This window comes from Leucopleurus acutus (genome assembly GCF_964270905.1).
Source record: "Leucopleurus acutus genome assembly, chromosome: 11".
NCBI lineage: Eukaryota > Metazoa > Chordata > Mammalia > Artiodactyla > Delphinidae > Leucopleurus > Leucopleurus acutus.
The window spans coordinates 8,176,614-8,190,875 of NC_139152.1; the positions used below are offsets into that span (position 1 = coordinate 8,176,614).

Here is a 14,262-nt window from a genome sequence, read left to right on the forward strand (position 1 = left end):
CTCCTAGACAGCCCAGTGTCTTTTGTAAGGGGTTTACTCTCTGGCAGGTACTAAGTACTCTATCGGATATTCATATTTAATGTTTACAACAAATCAACATGCTAAGCACTGGCATATCATTATAAATTCCATGTTACAGATGAAGAAACTAGGTGCAGGGGTTAAGTAAACTGCCTGAGGTGAATGCTAGTGGGCGGCAGGACTGTAATTTGAACCACAGCACTTGGATTCCAGGGGCACTGTTCCTGCCCATTCACTGCACTGCCTGACCTTTCCCAACACAGCAAGGTGTCCGGGTGCGGGCAGCTTGTTCAATTCAGAGCAGACCGAGTGAGAAAAAGACTGTACCAACTTTCCTAGAGGAATCATTATTGCTATTCCAGGACCTGGATTAAAAATCTTGAGCACTGGGACTTCCCTGGAAGTCCAGTGGTTAGGACTCTGCACTTCCACTGCAGGGGCATGGGTTCAATCCCTGGTCTGGGAACTAAGATCCTGCATGTTGTGCGTTGCAGCCGAAAAAAAAAATTCAATTAAAAGAAAATCTTGAGCATTGAAAACGAAATCTCTATATGATTCATTAGTGTTCCTTATGCAGGATCTTCCCAGTGTCCCCCATATGGGGGAGTAGTACAAGCTAGGACGTGACTACAACAAGATCCTAGAGGTTTTTCTTCCTCCTATCTTACCAGAGCCAGCCAGTCTCTCAAGAAACCCATCATTTATGTTGTCAAGCTTGGTGGTTCGGTCCTTATCGGGAGCTCCAGAGTTAAACCCACTGGGTTCAAATCCCAGTCCTTCAGCTTATTAGTTGTGTATTTTTTTTAATATAAATTTATTTATTTTATTTTATTTCGTTGGCTGCGTTGGGTCTTTGTTGCTGTGCGCAGGCTTTTCTCTAGTTCTGGCGAGCGGGGGCTACTCTTCGTTGTGGTGCACGGGCTTCTCACTGTGGTGGCTTCTCTTGTTGTGGAGCATGGGCTCTAGGCGCGCGGGCTTCAGTAGCTGTGGCTCGCGGGCTCTAGAGTGCAGGCTCAGTAGTTGTGGTACACGGGCTTAGTTGCTCTGCGACATGTGGGATCTTCCTGGACCAGGGCTCGAACCCTTGTCCCCTGCATTGGCAGGCAGATTCTTAACCACTGTGCCACCAGGGAAGCCCACAGTGTGTATTCTTGAACAAACTATTTAACCATTTTAAGTGTTGGTACTCTTATCTATAGAACAAAGATAGTAATTTAGATTACATATATTTTTTTAAAAATTGCTAATATCCTTCTGTGAAAGGCATTAATCAAGGAAGGGGTTACCTATTCTCCCCTGGAGAAGAAGCTGGGCTTTATGCCACTCGAGGGGACCGTCCATTTGGGGGAATCTCAGATTCAGTAAAAAAATCTGAGAATAAGAGATTTTCTCCTTATCCCACCTCCTTACCCCCCTTTTTTAAAACCTGTTATCCTTCCTAACACCTTATCTTGGGTTTCCTAAATACCCACTCAGAGCTGAAGACCTCATGTTACTTCTTGCAGGTTACCGTATAAGGCTGTGCAGTTATTGAAGTCCAGCCAGTTCTCCCCTCCACTGTGTGTCCTGGAGGCTTGGGGCTGTGGTCAGCCTGTGGAAAGGAGCGCTTTAAAAAAAAAAAAAAGATTATTTATTTATTTGCCTGTGCCAGGTCTTAGTTACAGCACTCAGGATCTTTGTTGCTGCGTGCGGCATCTTTAGTTGAGGCATGAGGGATCCAGTTCCCTGATCAGGGATGGAACGCGGGTCCCCTGCGTTGGGAGCTCGGAGTCTTAACCACTGGACAACCAGGGAAGCCCCAGGAGTGCTTTTTTAAAAAAAGAAAAAATAATTCATCTGTTCAGAGGGGACACCTTTTTGCAATGTGCGTGCAATTCTTCATGTGCTGGCTGCTGCCCTGACTTCCTATCTCCGTTTCCATCCAGGGTGGAGTTGATGACAAGGTCTCCTTGACTGCCTACATCACGGCTGCGTTGCTGGAGATGGGAAAGACCACAGATGTGAGTTCCTCTAGCTCCTCCCCTTGACACTCTCCTGATCATGCCTGTTTCTAGAGAAAGTCACCTATTTTTGTCCCTAGCCAGCCTTTTAAACTCAAAAGAGGATATGATTTCCTTATCATTGCCCGTTTTAAAAGGAATGCCTTATAAATTCAGTTCTTCATCTTCACTTTTTAGGACACGATGGTGAGTCAGGGTCTGCAGTGTCTCAAGGGTTCTGTCTTCACCACCCCCTACACACAGGCCCTACTAGCTTATACTTTCACTCTGGCTGGGGATATGAAGAGCAGAAAGATTCTTCTTGAAAAGCTAGATCAACAGGCTATCATCTCAGGTATGTTGGCCATGTTAGGAATTTTTTGCTTTCTTGTTTTTATTTTATTTTATTTATTTATTTTTGGCCATGCTATGTGGCTTGCGGGATTGAACCTGGGCCCACCGCAGTGAAAACGCTGAGTGCTAACCACTGGACCGCCAGGGAAATCCCAGGAGTGTTTTGAAATTGTGAAAATATGTGAAAAATTTCCCTAGTCTCCGTAGTCCCACATATATTCAATTCTAGGATTCATTTTAGTAAAAGTTAAGTCATAAAATCATTGTTAACAGTTTTGCGGGAAAGCCCCTGAAAGTCCTCAAAGGCATGTTATATTTTTAACGTGAAGAGAAAATAGATGGTAGAAGTTAGTCAGAAAATGTATTGGCATTGGAGAACCACCCTTTTGCAGATATTTAACAATTCTTTGGTGTAAAATCATGGACTTTGGGCTTCCCTGGTGGCGCAGTGGTTGAGAGTCTGCCTGCCGATGCAGGGGATATGGGTTCGTGCCCCAGTCCGGGAACATCCCATATGCCGCTGAGCGGCTGGGCCCGTGAGCCATGGCCGCTGAGCCTGCGCGTCTGGAGCCTGTGCTCCGCAATGGGAGAGGCCACAACAGTGAGAGGCCCACGTACCGCAAAAAAAAAAAACCATGGAGTTTGATGGGGTATGACTTGAACTTGGAGATTTCTCAAGGTCCTTTTCAAACTTTTGGATGTATTTAGAATAATATTTGATATTCTGGGAATTCCCTGGCGGTCCAGGGGTTAGGACTCGGCGCTTTCATTGCTGAGGGCAGAGGTTCAATCTCCAGCCGGAGAACTAAGATCCCGCAAGTGACGTGGTGTGGCCAAAAAAAAAAAAGTATTCAGTATTCTAACAGATCTAGTAAATACATTATTAATGAATTTTATTTACCTAGCTGTTTATTTAAAATTATACTTCCAGGCAGAAATTTAATCTCAGCTTTCATTTATACGAATGTCATTGCCGAGTTGTCCTCTCATATGGGCTCTGGGTAGTTTTTTGGCCTGTGTATAAGCAACTCTAGTCGTGGAATGGGGATCTCAGACAGTGGGTGGAGTTATATCTGCTCAGGTGTATATTAGTTTAATGTGATTAACTCTTCTCCATTACCTTGCATTGCAGGCTCACATGTTTTCTTTTGTTCTTCCACTTAGATGGCCTCCTGTGGGCCATGTATTTATTATCTCTAACCTTATATTTAGTTAGACTTCTAGCTTCCACTCTTCTCATTGCTACTTGCTGTGCTTTGTCTTCAAATTACCTGCCATTGTGGCTGTCATAGAGTCGGGATTTGGTCTCATATTTTATTTGCTCGCCCTCATTATCATTTCTTCTATGGTTTCTCAGAGTTCTTACGCATGTTCTGCCATTTTTATTCTTCTTAAAATGTTAGACCTTGGATTAAGGAAAATAAATGCTGAAAATTAATAAAATTTTGGATTAAGGAAAATAAATGCTGAAAATTAATAAAATTAAATAAATTTATTAAAATTAATAAAATTTTGTAATTTTTTTGGCTTAATTTTGTAAGCCAAAAAAAAAAAAAAGACCCCAAACACATAAATTCTTAAAAGAAGTTTCTACTTACCTATCTCCATTAACATAAGAATTTATAAATTAACAAGGGAGGTTTTGATATTATTGCTGGATGCATTTATTGATGCTCCCAGCTTTACCCTGGGGAATTATGTGTGGGTGTACACACGCACACACATCCTTGCATATGCATTGTGGCCAATAAATCAGAAGATTTGAGACATATTTTTTTCTAACTCACGATTAATTTTTGGTTGGTACTTTCTCTGATTTAAGGTGTAGCATTTACAAAGTGTATATAGGAAAGTCATTTCCTTCTAAGAGTTTCCTAATTATGTGTTTTCCTCCATAGGAAAGTCCTTTCACTGGAGCCACAAACCTCCTCCATCATCAGATGCCGGCCCTTGGTCTGAGCCTGAGGCTGTAGATGTGGAACTTACGGCATATGTATTGTTGGCCTGGCTTAGCAAAGCCAACGTGACTCAAGAGGAGATAAACAAGGCCGCTGGCATAGTGGCTTGGTTGATCAAGCAGCAAAATGCGTATGGAGGGTTCTCTTCCACTCAGGTAAGTAGCCTGCTCTCCTGCCACTTATCAGGTAGGATTAGATCCCATGTGGAGAGAGAGGAAAAACTATCGCCCTTGCCCTCTAGGTCCAGAGGCTAATCATTCTATAGAAAGGGAGAAAATCATGTGAAAAATATATAGAAGGGTTCATAAAATTAGGTCATTTGAGCACATAAGTAGTACTATATGCATTTAAGTCTCTTTCTTTGTAGAATATGAAACATCATGAGATCTATGTTCTACATGAAAAGAGGACATGTATTACATAGTCACAAATTAGAAAGCCAATTACGGGGTCTGTAAGCATAAAAGCAAGATTTTACGGGTATACCTCCTATTTCAGGTATTGGAAATCTGGTAAGATATAGTCTTTAAAAAGTTTACAATCTAGAAAGAAAGCTAGGAAAAGTTGTATATATTACATAGCAGGATCTGGTTACAGAACAAAGATACAAAAGGTACAAAATATTGAATTTCAAGAGGGAGAGAGACCTCATATCAGCTTGAGGGATAAGAAAAGTCTTCACAGGGGAATGGCATTTGAGGGAGATCTAAAGGGACATGTAAAAATTTTAGGCAACTATTGAAAGGAAGGGGGAAGAGTCTGAGTAGAGACACCCATTTGCAAAACCGTAGAATGGCTGTTGGGAAAACTGGTTTAGCTGAAGCATAAAGGGACTTAGTTGAAAAGGTAGGGTAGCTTCATATTATGAAGGGCCTTGCATGTCAGACTCAGTTTCTGCCTAATTCTGAGGAGCCATTAATATTTTTAAACTTTGTTTCAGAAAGATTAATTTGTCCCTTGGATATGGGATGATTTAGAGGAGAGAGACACTGGATTTGAAGAGATCAGGAGACTATTTCATTTGTCTAGGTTAGGGGTAAAGAGAAATCGAATTGGTGGGGTGGCAGTAGGGAAAAAAGGAGGTGGAATTGTATGATAAATTCAAATAATGTCATAAAAATCATCTTTGATGATCACAAAGAGAATAGCCATTAATTCATTTGTTCTGTAAATAGTATTAAATCCCTACTCTTTCCACGTCACTGATGATACAGAGGTAAGCAAGAAAACACATTTTTTGTTCTCATAGCGATTATAGTATCACTTGTTGAAATTAGGGCCAGTTTCACTGAGGATGTAACATGTAAAGTAGACCTGGAAGAATGAACAGATTTTAATAGATGGAGTGTCTGGTGTAGATGTTAATAGATGATGTTAAGACCTTGCATATGGTAATGACTTAATTGGAATTTTAAAAAGTTATGTGGTACTATGTTTCCTTATTTCAGGGAAATTCTTGGCCAAAGATCAGGAAGGATTTCCTTCTTCTTGCTGAGCCCTAAATAATTATATAATTTTAGAAAGCAGAGGATGGAATGTTTAGAATTCTCAGTGACAGATATATGCCAGAGTTGCTTTTCAATAAAATCCTTGGCTATTACAAGAAGTCACATATCACCCACTTTGGTTTTTAGGTGATGGTGAGGTCCCATTCCTTGAATTGTCTCCACATGTCCAAGGAATAAAGCCCTCCTGGGCTCCAGGTCACAGAGCATAGACAAAAAGTTGTTTGTAGAGGGCCAAGCTGCACAGATATAACTTGTTCACAGCTTCCCCTGGGTTGATACCTGTCTTCCTATCTTTATATGACAGTGTGATGTCTAAATATGACTGTTATTTTTTGTTTGGGATAGGGAGAAGTGGGGTTCCTTTATTCTGCAGTAGATATTTGACAAAATTTTGAGCATACAGAAATTCTCATAACACAGAGTGAGATATGACAGTTTTGCAGAATATCTCATTCTTTTTTTCTTTCCTCCAGTTGTAATTTATATAAATCATGTTTTCAGAAAGGAAAGGCTCACACTTTTTATGTGATGCCATGCTCTCTTAGAAACAGTTTATCTGTCTTATTCCCAGATGAAGAAAAGATTGTCACATGTCATAATGGCTAAGAAGCTTTGTCCTTCAAGGAGGGGTTTTCCAAGGATCCCCTGATACCCTGTGCCACAGAAGATCATTATGCAATTAAATAACTTTGAAGAGCATGCAATTTTTAGGGTTATCAAGTTACTGCTGTTTCTTCCCCAAATAAGGAAATTGCAAAATATATATTGAACAGTGATCCACTCACTTCTTTTTTTTTTTAGTTTTTTTTTTACCAATTAAAAAAAAATTGGAGTATAGTTGCTTTACAATGTTGCATTAGTTTCTGCTGTACAGCAAAGTGAATCAGTTATACATATAGATATGTATACTCTTTTTTGGATTTCCTTCGATCCACTTCTAACAATAGCCAGTTCTGAAGCTAGGTTTCATTGCTGAATATAAATATATGAAATTAGCCTAACGACCCATGAATGTTCAAGAATGAATTGATGGTGATTTTCTATGCAGGTGGGATATTATGATTTCTATGTCAGCTTCCCCAGCATTGGTGAATGTGGTTCTTAGATACTTAGAGGAGGTATCATCCAAGCTAGCGAACAACAATCAGGTGTGTAGGTTACAGGGTTGTTGGAGGTTAGTTCCAATGGCCCACAAAACAGTAAGCATATGCCTGATGCCTGATTGTTTTCCTTAGGATACTGTAGTTGCTCTCCAAGCTCTTGCCAAGTATGCCACTACTGTCTATGCGCCGTCTGAGGAAGTCAACCTGGCTGTAAAATCCGCTCAGAATTTCCAGCACACTTTCAACGTTCAAGCTGCCAACCGGTTGGTGTTTCAGCAGGAGACTCTGCCCGATATCCCTGGGGTGTACACCTTGGAGGCCTCAGGCCGGGGCTGTGTCTTTGTGCAGGTAAGCAGGGCTCCAGGAGGACTAGTGTGCGTTGGGAAGGAGAGTCTGAGGGCATCTCTGCCTCTAGTAGAACCTTCTCTCATCTACCTTACTTGCAAGGAAAGTCGTTCGAACCGTACCCTCTTTTTATTTTTTATTTCTTTTTTATTGGAGTAAAGTTGCTTTACAATGTTGTGTTACTTTCTGCTGTACAGCAAAGTGAATCAGCCACATGTATACATCTATCCCCTCTTCTTTGGATTTCTATCCCATTTAGGTCATCACAGAGCACTGAGTAGTGTTTTGTGCTGTACAGTCGGTTCTCATTAGTTATCTATCAAACAGAACAAGCTTTAAAATCCTTCCCAACTCTGATCTGGTTATCTGTTTCCTCCAACTAGACGGTGCTGAGATATAATATTCTCCTTCCTAAAAGTGTGGAGGCCTTTAGTCTTAGTGTGGACATAGGGAAAGCTCGGTGTGAGCAACATACTTCACCTCGATCCTTGGCTCTGGACATCCATACCAGGTGAGGACAGCGGAGGTGCGGTGGGGGGCACCTAGACCATGGAAGCTGAGCTGGAGAGAGAGAGAGAGAGAGAGAGAGAGTGTGTGTGTGTGTGGAAGCTGAGCTGGAGAGAGAGAGAGAGAGAGAGAGAGAGAGAGAGAGAGAGCGTGTGTGTGTGTGTGTGTGTGTGTGTGGCAGATGCACAGTGTGCCGAGAGGGAAGATAATGGACTCACACAGGTTTGCTTCTTTCTGCCCTCAGTTATGTGGGGAATCGCAGCTCTTCCAATATGGTTATTGTGGAAGTAAAGATGCTTTCCGGGTTCAGTCCAATGGAAGGCACCCATCAGTTAGTAAGTTGCTTCTGTTTTCTATCTCTGAGGGGGGGCTTATTATTATAGCTTTTAATTATCATTAAAAAGCTGGTGAAATGGGCATCATGGTTTATACATAGAACTCATGCTTTTATTATCTAAATGGGCTACAAAGGTGCACCGGATATATGATATGGAACCTGTTACAGTCTTGGTTCCTTTTTCTTACCTTTTCCACAGTATATGTTGTTTCTGCAACCATGGCAGAGCTTTGGAAGATTACTCTAGGGGATAGGGAAGGCTCTGGCTCTCAGTCTCCTTTTTTTTTTCTCCTTTCTTATTCAGCTTCTCCAGCAACCACTGGTGAAGAAGGTTGAATCTGGAGCTGACATACTCAACATCTACTTGGAACAGGTAGGGATTAGGAACTGAACCAAAGAACTTGATCACTTACGTGTCTTTCCAACTTCCCTTCTAATGTACATGTACTAGTGTCACATACACGAAGACGAGGAACCTGGGAGAGGGAGTTCACAACCACAAGATGTACCATAAAATCCCCCCTTGCATCTCCAGGACAGTACTATCTAACAGATACAAAGTGGGAGCCATCTGTGTTATTTAAAAATTTCTAGCAGCCACATTAAAAGAATTAAAGAGAAACAGATAACATTAATTTAATTATATATTTTATTCAATTTTATATACCCAAAATGTTTTTTTATTTCGCCATGTAATTAATATACAAAAGTGTGAATGAGGTATCTACCTTTCTTCTTTTTTCTTACTACATCTTTGAAATCCAGTACGTGTTTTACACCAACAGCACATCTCACTTCTGACTGGCCACCTTTCAAGGGCTTAATACCCACATGCAACATGACAGCTCTGGAGAATAACAGAGTGGTTAATAGCTGAGGCTCTGATGCCAGAGTGCTTGGGTTAAAATCCTGCTTCTAACATTGGCTGCAATTGTTGAATGATTGTTTCCTCATCTGTAGAATGAGGGTGGGTAGTGGTAAAAATAGTTACCTATCTCACAGAGTGGTTGAAAGAATTAAGTGATTTAAGACATGAAAAAATATTTGGAATTGTACCTGGTATGGAGTAAACCCTCAATAAACATTAGCAATTATTGTTATTATTTTATAATGTAATGTTAATGTTAATTAATTTTCATTAGACATTGTATGTAACTTTTCATTTCAACCAAATAAGGAGTTCTCAAGGACTAGTAGTATTCTAAAAACTGTTACGATGCTTATTTCATCATACTCTATTTAGCACAAGGAAGAAAGGTAGCATTATTATATAACTGACAGACAAGACTATCTTCAATTAAAATTTACTGTTGTTAGTAATGTTTTCTGCTCCCACACCAACTAATTCATCTAACTGTGGTTTTCTTATCTGCCAGGGGGTGGTTCTTTAGGGTAAGTCCTGTATAGTTTCTTTTGAGACAACTCTGGTTAGTGTATCAGGAAAACCCCTGAAATCATGATATTGTAGTTGTTTAAACATTTTGCAAAATTTATGATGCTTTCATACACACCTTCTTTGAGTCTCACACGGCACCCCTCCTTCTATGTAAGGAGGCTGAGGCTGAATTGATAGAGTGAGTATGCTTGTCAAGTCATCCTGTTTGTCAGTGTCCAAGCTGGGAGTAGCATCTGGGGATTCTAATTTCCATGGCATCATTCCTGAGACTGCAATGGCAGGCCGGTCAGTGTATCCAGCCAGCTTTGTCAGCTTCTAATCTGAGACATCAAGTCTAATGGTCTACAAGCCAATCGTCATGATTATATCTGTGATTATTTCCTTTTTCTATGTATCTTCTCCCCTTTTCTCTTGATCAGCATCACCAGAGGACAATCTGATTCACATTTAACAAGTTATTCTTGGTTTTATTCCTCTTCTCTGTTGTTTTTTGTTATTTGCTTGCTTGGTTTGGGGGGTCTGTTTCCTTAATTTCTTCATTATTTCTTTTCTTTATTTTGGGCTGAAGGGAAGGGGAAAGGACATTTTTTGCTATTCTTTGTCTAACTTCTTAAGTTGAATGCCGATTTGTTTATTTTTAGTCTTTCTTATTTTCTGATGAATATGAACTATAAATTTCCCTCTAAGTATACTCTGTCTTTGTCCCACAATTTTTGACAAGCATTGTTTTTATTACCATTTAGTTCTATATCTTAATTTTGGGGGAAATCCATGGGATATTTAAAGCCATCTTTTTGTTACTAATTTCTAATTGTATTGCATTATGGTCTGAGATCATGATAGTGAGCCTCTGAAATGCATAGAAGTTTCTTTTGTGACCTAATATATGGTCCTTTTTGGAAATGTTCATTGTGTGCTCCAAATAATGTCCACTCCCTTTCTCTTGATCTAGATCTAGATCTGAAAGTCCAAGACGATTACTTCTGTTGTTCATGTCTTTGTTATCTCTGCTTATTTTCCTGCTCAATCTATCAGTTTTGGAAAAGGGCTTGTTAAAATTTCTAATTACAATTATTGATTTGTCCTTTACCCATTTATCTATGCAATTCTGTCAGTTGTTTCTTGATATATTTTTCAACTATATAATTAGGTATGTATATGTTATGAACATATCTTTTTCAGTTTTCCTTTTATTAGTATACACTGTGCTTCTTTTACACTAATTATATATGTGTGTGTGTGTGTATATATATATATATATATATATATATATATATTTAGATTTCTACGTACACAGGCACTTTTTTATTTTTTTGCCTTAGATTCTATCTGGTCAGATATTAAGGCTGCTATCCCAGCTTTCTTTTGGTTTATATTAGTCATTTACTTTAAATCTTTATGGTAACTAAATGACCAACGAGAACAGTGGTTCCAAAGATTTTATTCCAGGACCCCTCTCTACTCTTAAATGACCTCAAAGAGCTTGTGGTGATGTGGGTTACATCTATTGACATTTAACTTATTAGAAATTAAAACTGAGAAAAATATTAAAATATTTATTGTCACTTAAAAACAACAAAAATAAACTCACTGCATTTTAATATAACATTTTGTGAAAAATGTATTTCCCAAAACAAACAAAATGAGAATAGCAGATTGTTTTATGTTTTTGCTTTAATATTTAGCTTAATCAAAGAGAGTAAAATTTTCCCACCTGCTTCTGCAGTCAATCTGTTGCAATATCACACATCAGGTAGCCCCCTTACACTAGTACAGTGAAAGAGAATGAGAATGAAAAAGGCAAATAATGTCTTAGTATTATTCCAAAAAGAATTCTGATCTCACAGGCTGCCAGATACAGTCTTAAGGATCCCTGAGAGTTCCTGGACCATGCTTTTAGAAGCACTATACCTAAAGAAATCTCTTTGGAAATATCTTCCAATTAGGTGTTTCTAACTTCCTATCTAAATTTACAACATAGGGACTTCCCTGGCGGTCCAGTGGTTAGGACTCCACTGCTCCACTGCAGGGGTCACAGGTTTGATCCCTGGTTGGGAAACTAAGATCCTGCAAGCCACACTGTGCAGCAAAAATAAAATAAAAGTAAATAAATACATAAATTTACAGCATAAATCTTATTTTCTTTTTATATTAGATTAATCTATGCAGTTGTTTTGAACTCTCCATTTATTCATTTATTCAACAAATATTTATTGAGCCACCAATATATGCCAGATACTCTTCGACATGATAGAGATGCAGCAGTAAAAACAGTAGACATGACCCCTGCCCTCATGGATTTGATATTCTAATGGAGAGACAAGCAATATGCAAATTTTAAAAGTACATATATATGTGCACACACACACACATATTCAGGAATAATATTAGTAGTAATCAGTACTACGCAGGAGTGTGGTGGGGGTAGGCCAGGATGTGATTGTTTTAAAGGAACAATCAGGGGACTTCCCTGGCAGCCCAGTGGTTAAGACTCTGCCTTCCAATGCAGGGGGTGCGGGTTCCATCCCTGGTCGGGGGAGCTAAGATCCAACATGCCGTGGCCAAAAAACCAAAACAGAAATAAACCCAGAAGCAATATTGTAACAAATTCAAAAAAGACTTTAAAACTGGTCCACATCAAAAAAATCTTAAAAACATAAATAGATAAAGTAAGGTGGTCAGGAAAGGCCTCTCTGAGGAGACGTCGTTTGATCAGAGACCTGAATGAAGAGAGAAAGGCGATCGGGAGCATACAGGTGTTGGAGTGAAGTGGAAGCCTCCGTTCCTTTGGCCACTTCATTTAATTCAGTGGAGGAGCCACGGGTTAGAGTAGACCAAGAACAGACCCATTTTGCAGAAGGACCAGGAAGCGGTAAGATGCTAAGAAGAAAAAGCCAGGAAGCCAGCAGGAGGCAATATTAGGAGTGGCATAGAGCAGAGGTAGAAGGGCTTCAGAAAATCTGTGTGATGACAGCAAGAGCCTTTTAACCTCCACCTGAAAGAGATGTTATTTTCACTTTTGTTTTAATGTGATGTTTGTCTGTCTTCCCCACAGCTTAGTAAGGAGTCTCAGACCTATACCTTCACCATCAGCCAAAGCCTGTTGGTCACCAACCTCAAACCAGCAACCATCAAAGTCTATGACTACTACCTACCAGGTGATGGCCAAGATTTATCTGCATCTTGCAACATACTTCTACTTCATTCTTCATGATACCTTCCCTAATTTTACAGATACTCCTTTCCAAGCCAAGTGCACATAATTACATTATCTGATCTCCTAAAGCATTTTAATTCAATTATATGCCACTTAAAAAAGTCTTCTGCACTAGACATATTTTATACAACGTGGTCCATAGACTGAAAGAACGATGTTCTCTAAAGACTAACTATTCTTAATATTTTTGCTGCAATGACTAATTTGCTACAAGTGTGCAATTATTAGTCATTGGAAACTTGCTGTAATTCTGAATGTGCTCATAACCTGTAGAAATCTTTTGAAGAGGGTTAAAGCAGTAACTTTTATGTAGTATTTTCTCTCTGAATGTATTAGGCCCGCAATATAATAATATATGTCATTTAATTTTACAGATGAACAGGCAACAATTCAATATTCTGATCCCTGTGAATGAGGTAAGCCCAGAAGAAAGAAGGCTGGGCTTTTGGGGTAGGGTGGCAGTATTCAGAAGTTAAGGAGACGTTCTTCTGAGTTAAGGGTATTATCTTTTGGAAGTGTATTTTTGATAAAGTGGACTTTCCTTTTTTGTCCTGAACTCTTTTATTAAAAAAAAACTGAGGTATAGTTGTTGTACAATATGTCCTAAACTCTTGAAGAGAGAATAATCATCTCCACAGTTCACATCAGAAAAAGTTAATAGTGGCATTTGTGTGAGGGGTTCTATGTGATTTTTAAAAACAGTATTTTCTTTTTTTAGCTGAAAATTTTCCTAATTATTACATTATATATCTTTTTATATAAAAATACTAAGACAAAAGTGAAGATTACCTGATTCTACTTCCCTTAGATAACACTCTAATAATCCCATCGTGTGTTTTGTGAGATTTTTTTTTTTCTAGTCAGGAAAAAACTCCTCTATAATTGTGAAGACTTTCTGTGTATCATGATGTCTTCTGTCTTTGTTTTTTCCTTCCAGGGTAGAAGATGGAAAGAGACTAAACGAATTCTCCACGACATTACTGGACAGCATTCTTCCGTCTCTTAAAGCAGAACCCGTTCAATCAAACAATTTGGTTTCTCTTGTTAAAAAACAAAATGCAGGACTTCCCCGGCAGTCCAGTGGGTAAGACTCCGTGCTTCCACTGCAGGGTGTGTGTGTTCAATCCCTGGTCAGGGAACTAAGATCCCACATGCTACGTGGTACGGCCAAAAAATTAAAAAAAAAAAAAAAGCAACCAAATAAAATTGAAGATTGAATGGGCTCTATTAGGTGATTTATGAATTGAGCAGCATTTCATCTAGCAACCAGAAGGGTGCTCCAAGGGGTTGTACAAAATTGAAGGTTTTTATATAAAGAAGGGTAGGGTAAAGGAGCTATTAGCAAAAGAAAAGAAAGAATTTTTTTTAGGCCACGACATCTTTTTTGGGGGAATGAGCGGGAGGGAATGGCAAGGATTTTACGGCATAGATTGCCTCTTCTTCCTCTGGGGGATGGAGAAGGCCCACGTGGCAGATGACCTTGTTGGTGCTGACTGGAAAACTCCAGACTAGTTGATTAAGATTACATTCCTGGGGA

At 39.3% G+C, this 14,262-nt stretch overlaps 1 protein-coding gene across 1 annotated transcript in view; it reads left to right on the forward strand.

The window, feature by feature from the left end:
* The window catches only part of A2ML1 (alpha-2-macroglobulin like 1), a gene marked incomplete at both ends in the record, with an annotated part of 48,670 nt that extends 35,530 nt beyond the window's left edge, over window positions 1–13,140 (forward strand). The window contains 9 exon segments of the mRNA XM_082850960.1: window positions 1,947–2,021; window positions 2,199–2,355; window positions 4,253–4,467; window positions 7,056–7,271; window positions 7,652–7,779; window positions 8,020–8,110; window positions 8,417–8,485; window positions 12,564–12,666; window positions 13,100–13,140. Of these exon segments, the coding sequence (XP_082707086.1) occupies window positions 1,947–2,021; window positions 2,199–2,355; window positions 4,253–4,467; window positions 7,056–7,271; window positions 7,652–7,779; window positions 8,020–8,110; window positions 8,417–8,485; window positions 12,564–12,666; window positions 13,100–13,140 (1,095 nt within the window).
* Between the last annotated feature and the right edge of the window lie 1,122 nt (window positions 13,141–14,262).